Source organism: Trachemys scripta, chromosome 14, assembly GCF_013100865.1.
Source record: "Trachemys scripta elegans isolate TJP31775 chromosome 14, CAS_Tse_1.0, whole genome shotgun sequence".
Taxonomy (NCBI): Eukaryota; Metazoa; Chordata; order Testudines; family Emydidae; genus Trachemys; species Trachemys scripta.
The window spans coordinates 34,038,840-34,047,220 of record NC_048311.1 but is presented as its reverse complement, the minus strand read 5'-3'; the positions used below and the strand labels follow the sequence as shown (position 1 = coordinate 34,047,220).

Below are 8,381 nucleotides of genomic sequence, written 5' to 3'. Positions count from 1 at the left end.
GGTAAGGCCAGCCCTGCTGCTGGGGATCGCTATGGCCGCTGGCTGCATGGGCAGCACTGGGGGGTGCGGTGCAGGGCCGTGGAGAACGGTTGTGTGCGGGCAGGGCTGCGCCTGGTACACCACGTGCTGGGTCCGGTGTGGGGAGACAGCCAGCGCCCGTCCCCGGCTGGGGTCTAGCCCAGAGTCAGCCAGCCGGCCCTGGGTTGTCTGCCCATGTGCAAACTCCGTGGAACAGCTGAGTGCAGAAGTGGCTGCAGCAGCGAGCGCTCCCCGGCCCTGCTTGTTGCCCGGCAGTGGTTCTCCAGTGCTGATTCCCTAGATACTTTGAGGAGAGGAAATTTATAGTGGTGACTATTTCCTCACAGGCCGGTGAACAAGCAATTAGCAGGCAGGGGGGTAGCGGTGCTGCGGCTCCAGCTCCCTGCGCCTGTGCCCCCACCTTACAGCCAGGAACAGCGCCTCGCCGGCCCCAGCTCCCTGCGGCCCCCGGCTTACGGCCGGGAACGGCGCCTCGCCGGCCCCAGCTCCCTGCGGCCCCCGGCTTACGGCCGGGAACGGCGCCTCGCCGGCCCCAGCTCCCTGCGCCCCCCGGCTTACGGCCGGGAACGGCGCCTCGCCGGCCCCAGCTCCCTGCGCCCCCCAGCTTACGGCCGGGAACGGCGCCTCGCCGGCCCCAGCTCCCTGCGCCCCCCAGCTTACGGCCGGGAACGGCGCCTCGCCGGCCCCAGCTCCCTGCGCCTGTGCCCCCAGCTTACGGCCGGGAACGGCGCCTCGCCGGCCCCAGCTCCCTGCGGCCCCCGGCTTACGGCCGGGAACGGCGCCTCGCCGGCCCCAGCTCCCTGCGCCCCCCAGCTTACGGCCGGGAACGGCGCCTCGCCGGCCCCAGCTCCCTGCGCCCCCCAGCTTACGGCCGGGAACGGCGCCTCGCCGGCCCCAGCTCCCTGCGCCTGTGCCCCCAGCTTACGGCCGGGAACGGCGCCTTGCCGGCCCCGGCTCCCTGCGGCCCCCGGCTTACGGCCGGGAACGGCGCCTCGCCAGGAACATTAATACGGCGGCATTGAAGCTGCTGCTGCGCTCAGTGGGGTTGCCCTGAGCTAAACCAGCTGACAGGTTGAACAACGCAGGGCTCGGCGTGGCGTGCTGGGGGTTTCAGTGGAAGGGAGCAATTCGCCGGCTGTTACCCTGGGAGGTTTTAGTTCTTTACGGCGCTTAGCTCTGCTTTACCCACCCTGTGCAGCCTAAGCTGTGCTGAGGGGCCTCCCTCCTCCGGTGCCCGAGCCTCATGCCCCACAGGCCTGCCCTGAGCACGTTCTTGCTGAAGCAGGAAGCCCTGTGGCTAGGAAGAGGCCGCCAGAGGCAATGGCTTGGTGCCCTGCCTGTTGGGGGCGTCCTAGCCCAGCCCCGCCAGTAGGCAGGGGTAAGGTGCTTACCCAGCTGTACTGTGCAGCGCCACCTGCAGAGGTGCCACAGGAGCTCGGGCCTGGTGCATGGAGGTGCCCATGGGCAGAGTCGGCAGGCTAGTGTGGCACAGGTAGAGTTATCCCCTTGGGCACTAGCACATCGTGCATTTAGGCTGTGGGCTAGACATCCCAGGAACCCCCGTGTGCCAGTCACAGGTCAGCCTGGCCCTGAGCGGAGAGGGCAGCCTGCCTAATACCCCAAGCAGGGGTCACACAATTGCTGGCTGGGGAGGGGGCTCCTGGGGCTTAGATTTAAGGCAAGTCCGGCATAAAGCCGAGGAGGGTCTGTCCCACGCTCCTTCAGAACACCCCCCGGAGGAACAAGGCCGGAGGAATGCCAGGCTAACTAGCTACAAACAGTGCAGGGGCCTAGCTCTGGCAAATGTAAAGGGGCAGCCCCCAGAAAAGCCTGCTGGGAAAATCCCTGTCAGAGGGTGGGCGAGTGAGGCGTGGGGCTGGCTGGGGCACAGAGCCCCAGAGGGGCTCCAGGGTAGAGCTGGCAGCAGGTGCCTGCTGTGGGCAAATACACACCAGCAGGCTGCCAGGGTGCCCCTCGCCAGGAGCACGGTTTGTCCTCTCCACCCCTTCCTGCAAGGCTCGTCCTGCACTCCAGCTCCAGGCCAATGCCAGGCAGGGACACATCTGCAGAGCAGGCCTGGGCTCCCCTCGCTGAGATGATGGGGGGCAGATGACTGGGCCCTGCCTCCCACTTCCAGCAGCCTTCACCCTGGGCTGTGCCCCGTCTATGCCCCCATTCAAAACCTGAGTCGTCCTGGTTGAAGAAAGAAATCTTTATTAATAATCTTAATAATAATAATCCTCATAATAATACTGTTTAGTAGAATGATCACACCTTTGAAGCATACAGAATGGGCGGGCGCCAGCCTGCGCTCTGGGGCTGGGGGGCTGCCAGGGTGGCGGCAGCACAGCACATGGAAGGAGCTTTGTACAGCGGAGCGGGGGGTGGCTGGGAAGGGGCTATGTACAACGGGAATAGAAAAGGAGGATCTCATGGCTGGAGCCTCAGGAGCGTATGCTGAATATAAAGTGAAGTTTCATGAGATGACAGAGCCATGTTGGGAGACCTGCTGGATCCATCTGGCTCAGCCAGCCGCCTGCCTTCCCAGCAGCCGCGCAAACAGCTCCGTGGCCCACCCTAACCTCGTGAGGCTGCTGGGGGGGGGGGGAGTGCCTCTCTGGCCTTTGGCACAACTGGACTGTGCCAGCTGTGGCATGGGGCAGGCGGTGGGTGAGCAGCTGAAAGAAGCTGGCAAGGACCTGGGTGCATCTGGTGCCATGGCTAGCAGCGCACCCAGCCTTAGAGCCCAGCTGCCCCCACCTGTGACTGGTTCAGAGCTGGGCTATGTCAGGCAGGGACCTCCTGGCCAGAGCCAGCACTGTCCTCCCCTCACTGCCCAACCCTGCCCACTACTTCCCATGCACTGCCCATAGTGACCCTCACCCCGATGGGCCTCTCCAGTGCCTAGCCAGCATGGGACTGGGGCTTGGGGCAGGCCTGGCTCTGAGCAGGGACCCTGCAGCCACCACTAAGGGGTGTGTGGTTGGCTCCCTGTCCCCCAGTGGTGATGGGGTGGCTGAGACGCAGCCACTGTGGGATCACATGGCCTCCTCGGGCTCCATGCTGGGGGGGGCAGGGGCTGATATGATCCCTGGTGCGCCATGTTGTGGCCCAGAGATGCAGCCCCTTCCCCACTCCGTCTGCCCTGGGTAGGTGTGGCGCAGGAAGTAGCTCCTGCTTGGCTTTAGCCCCATGGGGCTGGGGGAAGCCAGGAGCTCAGGGCACCGGGGTGATGAAAATGCAAGGGAGCTATAAACCCCAGTTAGCTAACATCCCTCTGAAACACAGCCCCTCTTCCCCTGCGACACCCAGCAGCCCAGGCAAAGCTGCTGCTGCATCAACCATCCCACCTCCGCTCAGAGAGCCGAGGCCTCACACACTCAACACACCGCTGGCCAGCAAGCGCAAAAGCATTGGAGCTCTGAAAACAAAAAGCAAGACTCCTACCCCTGAGGCCAAGTCCCCCAAACCTGCAGGAGGGCGTGGGCTGCTGCGGCGCTCTGCCCATGGCCCTGGCGTGGGAGGGCAGAAAGGAAGACGCGGTGCCCAGGCCGGGTGCCTGGGGCCTGCAGAGTCCTCGCTCCGAGGCTGTCCCAGCACTCCGCACTGCTCTCGCTCCCTCCCTGCCCTAGGCTGTGGAGTGGGAGGGGGACCCAAGTCTCCCAACATGGCTGCTGGCCGGGGCAGGGTTGGAGAGGGACGGCTCTCTGCCAGCTGGCCGCGGCGCTGTCCGGTCGGTGTGTACTCTCCGTGACTCAGGCGGGTGCAGCGCCTCCTGCTGGACTTGCTTGCTCGGTGCATGTGTGTGGACAGTATGGGACTCGGTTGGTTGGTTGCCTCTTTGTTTTGTTTTTTGTTGCTTTGTTTTTAATTTGTTTTGCCCTTCCTGGTCCCAGAAGGAAGCAGCTGTGGTGTCACTACAACACAAACAGAGGCAGAACTTTCACTGGAGCCACCTGCAGCCACCTGGGGGCAGAGAGCAGCGCCCAGGGCCAGCCCAGCAGCAGGGCACGGGGCGCAGGCAGGCAGGCAGGGACGCTGGACTCCACCCCCGCCCCAGGGCCCAGCTCAGCCACGCATGGACTGCCAGTGCTGGGGGCCGCTCAGCAAACACCAGGGGGAGGTGGGGTGGGGCTGACGCATTAGTTCCTTCCAAAGCGGCTCCAGGATTGTGTAGCGGGTCCTGTTGTCCCCCCAGAAATGCCCAGGCAGATGGACGAGTCCACCCCCTGGCTGGGCCTGCACCCCACAGGCTCTTCTCTCACGAGGCGGCCTTTGTCCTTGCCCCTCGCCTGGCCCACAGAGCAGTCTGGCTCGACTCCAGTCTCTCTCTCCCCCATAGTGACTGAAGGGATGGGGGTGGCTGGGCCAGGGACGAAAAGCTAACCCCGGCTGGCATCCCATGGCCTGAAACACAGGCCACCCCTCCCCTGGATGTTATGACGATGATGTGCACCTGAGTAGAGGGGCTGCTGCTCCCCAGAGCCAGGCGCACATGGGGGGTTCCAAGACTTGGCCAGAGGCTGTGCAGAGGGATGGCAGGTGCTATTCCCCAGGGTAGTCTTGGGGTGGGGCCACACTCATTGCCCCCCAGTCTCAGCTATCCCTGCTAGTGCTAGCTACCCTGCATGCTCCGCCTTGCCCACAGCTCCTGAGACAGGCGGGGTTCCCGGCCCATTTTGCCAGGCAACCCATTATCCTAAGGGACAAACCCTCCGCTCCTTTCCCTTGTGTGAGCAGCGCCCCGCCCGGGGCCCTGGCCGTGGTCAGGCGCCTGCACAAGAAGAACAAGCCCGGCCTAGCAGGAGCGGGCTTGTCTGCCGCAGAGATGCTGGAGGGAGCTGGGGCAGTGGAAGACTGTGCCAGGCCCAGGCGCGGCTCTGCGCAGGAAGGCAGCTCTCTTGGAACGCCCTGGCCTTTGGACTTCACGGGTTCCTGGCAGCAGGGGCAGAGGAGGGGGCTTAGCCTGGGCTCTCTCCCGGGGTTTGCTGCTGGTTGTAGGTCTAGGGAGAGCAGGACCCGCCCCAGCCCTGCAGCAGGGCAGTGGCCAGGCTGCCTGCTTTGCAACACAGTCAGTTCAGCCAGGGCAGGTCACAGACAGAGGTGGGTGAGCAAAGAGACATGAGACGCGGGATGAGAGCAGCTTGAGGTAAAGACCTATGGTTCTAGGTGCCACGCTGAGCCGGGCGGAGCCCTGGCCCCTGGCAGGGGCACCATGTTCTTCCGAGAGGCTCTGCCTTTGCTTAGTTTGGTTTGTTTGGTTTCTAGTGAGCAGTCAGTGTTAGTGTTGGGAGGGGCTGGGTGTCTTGCTAGTAGGGAGTGAAGCGGCTGTACCCTCCTCGGTATAGACTAGCCTGCAACATCAAAGATGAAAGAAAAGCCAATCAGTATTTGAGAGAGAGGCAAGGCCCATTTTCTTCCCTTTTTTAATGACATCATATCGTCCTGTCCCGGGAGGACAGGTGGGGCGGAGGCGCCGAGGGCTCCCAGGAGCTGCGCACGCTGCTCCCAGCACTGCCTGGGCTCTGGCCGTTCCCATCAGCTCCATTTGGGACAATGCGCTCTTTGGGCGCCAGCATGCAGGGTTCTTTCTGGCTGGGGTGGTAAGGGCTGAGTGGGAGAGAGGTTTCCTCTCAACCCGGCAGCCCCCCATACTCCTGGAGCAGGGCAGGCAGCCCCCAGGGCCGCCAATCCCTCCTGAGCCCACTGCTGCCTGGTTCCTCCAAGGGGCTGGCGTCAGGCCCCTGCTCTAAGTGCTGTCTGGCTTCCCTCCCCTCTGCTCCATGGAGCGGGGGGACACTTCCTGCAGCCCTATCAGGGCCCCTCCATTCTCCACCTGGCTCCCCGCCCAGGACTGCGGCAGTGCTGCTCCCACTCTGCGCACGGTGCGGCTGCACGCCCAGCTCTTGGCCCGGAGACCGCCTGAACTCCACACTCCTGCCCCGCCGAGTGCCACGCTTTGGGTGTGCAGAGGGGCACTGGCAGGACCCATCCTGACATGCGGCAGCTCAGGCCTTGGCCAGGGCATTAGGGAGGGTTAAAAAAAGGAAGAAAACGCCTGGTTGGCTTGGAGACCCTGCCCACAAACGGGACTTTTCATCTTTGATGCTGGTTGCAAAGCTAGCTAAACCACCCTGAACCGCGCTGTGTGGGACGGTGTGTCACGGCGGGTGCCAGGCTGCACAGACACACGTGTGCACACGCTCCCTGGCGGGTCGTCTCTCTGCATGCTGGATGTGAGTGTGCGGTAGGCACCAGGGCTGGGGGGGGCCACAGACCTCCAGCTTCACCCCCCACCATACAGCATAGGTAGAAAGGAGTTACTGATCTCTATACCAGTGTAAGGTGGGTCAGGGGCTCCCGCAGGCTTGGGGGGGGGATCATGGGTCTGTGTGTGTTGGGGGCTCCCTGGAGTGGGGGGGACAGGCTGTGTGGGGTCAGGCAGAGTCAAGTTTCTCCTGGGCTTTCCCACCACTGAAATGCTCCCCTGCTGCTCTCCGACAGTCAGACCATGGCAGGAACGTCCTGCTGCCCCCCCCACCCCCCAGGCCCACGCAAATTCATTCCAGTCAAGCCATCCCACAGGGTGTGGTGCCCCCTCCCCCAGCTGCAGCCAGGGTCAGGGGCGGCTCTTACCATAGTGCCGATGCTGTACGTGGCAGCAGGGCCGATGGTGTGGTGGTACGGGTCTGCGGCTGTGTACACTCTGCCGTAGCTAGGAGCAAACACAGCGGGCGTTAGAAACCAGCGGTTCCCCCTCCCACCCATTCAGGTACCTCCCCTGCTGAACCCCATGTGGAGGCTGGCTCTTCTCTGGGCCATCTGAGGGGCCTATCCCATGGGCAGGGGGTTCTCTGGGCCCAGGGATTTGGCTGCAGGAGTGCTGCATTTATCTGATGCTTCTGCCAGCCATGCAGGAGGAGGCAGGGGCTCCACCCTGCAGGGGGCGGCCTCTAGGGCTGATCAGAGGTCTGTCGTGAGTCACTCCCCCGGCCCCATGGCGTTTCACCAGCTGTCCCTAGCGTGGTGGCTGGTGTTGTGCAGCATGGAGAGACAGCTGGAGAATGCTCTAGGCCCTGGCGGCAGGCAGGGCAGAAGGGGGCTGTGGTCAGTCCCTAGGCCAGCTCTGCATCTCGACCCCATTCCCCTCCTGGGGAAACACCGTGGGCAGCGAGGGAGGGACCAGCTGGAGTGCTGCGACAGGCACCTGGGGGATGCCCAACTCCTAGCTGAGGGGGCCGTGGGCACTGGAGGTGGTAACAGGAGCAGCTTGGTGAGGAGCAGGAGCCGCTGGCTGGATGTGGAGGGGGTGCTGGCTGCAATGAGATCAGTTCTGAGCATGTCCCTTTCTCGCCGTGTGCCCTCTCTGGGAACAGAAGTGACAAGCGACCCAGGCTCTGTCCCCAGGCCTCTCTCTCCAGGGAGGCATGAAAGCTGCTGACATGAGCTCCGTGGGCTGGCGGGGAGCTAGGCCACGTTGCCTCTGGCTGGGGCCAGGCTGGCAGAGGAGTGCCTCACCTGTCACTGTATGCTGTCGCTGCCGCTGGCTGGGCGTATCTGTAGGCTGCGTAACCCCCCTGTGCCAGCAAGAAGAGACACGTCGTCAGGCAGGGAGAGGGCTCCGGGCAGGCCAGGTGGAGCCCAACCTTCCAGCAGACCCCTGAGGGAGCCTGCACAGCTGGGCAGCCTACAAAGAGCTCCCCTCGGCTGTGCCCAGCAGCTGGTGAGTGGTGGGAGCTGTGGGACCCTGCTAGGAGCCGGGTGTCTGCACCATGAGGCAAATGCCAGGCCCATTAGCATTCCCAGGGGGCTGCAAACACGTTATCCGGAAGCAATTAAATGTTACTTCCCTGATCGCTTTAATGAGGTGTCACGTTAGATAAATCCTTCAGCTGCCCGCCTAAGCCAGGGCCAATGGCTTTTAAATATGGAGGTTAAATGCTGGTGTGATGCACTGCGCTGATGCTGTCCGAGAGCATAAATCCAGCGCAGCGCTTGCCTGGCGAGGGGCCCTTGCTCAGGGCACAGCAGTCAGCACTGTGCCCCCTACCCCTGCCCCGACTGCAGCCCCTGCCCTGTGCCTCTTTCAGCCCGTTCCCCTGCCCTGCTCCTACTGCAGCCCCTGCCCCCTACCCTGCTCCTAGAAGCCCGGCCTCCATGCAGGCACCTCTTTTATCCCCCCCATCTCTTCTCACTCTGGAAACCTTCTTCTTATGGGACTTTAACTCTGGCAACACCAGCTTGTTTGGCATGTATTGTCTAGAGTATCGAGATCACAGTTCTCAGCTGGATCGTGGCTCATGAGACAGTCTATAACATTCTGCACATTTTCTGTGAAGTTC

The 8,381-nt window shown here is 63.3% G+C and overlaps 1 protein-coding gene across 8 annotated transcripts in view; it reads right to left on the bottom strand.

The window, feature by feature from the left end:
• Nucleotides 1-2,236: 2,236 nt before the first annotated feature.
• Nucleotides 2,237-8,381, bottom strand: part of RBFOX3 (RNA binding fox-1 homolog 3) — a 338,241-nt gene continuing 332,096 nt past the window's right edge. For 7 of the 8 annotated variants that reach the window (XM_034790151.1, XM_034790152.1, XM_034790154.1 and 4 more), the window contains 3 exons: nucleotides 7,558-7,616; nucleotides 6,676-6,754; nucleotides 3,963-5,393 (listed from right to left, as the gene is read on the bottom strand). In XM_034790151.1, coding sequence (XP_034646042.1) covers nucleotides 5,349-5,393; nucleotides 6,676-6,754; nucleotides 7,558-7,616 — 183 coding nt within the window. In that variant the 3' untranslated portion in view covers nucleotides 3,963-5,348. The other variant, XM_034790148.1, reaches the window with a different exon arrangement.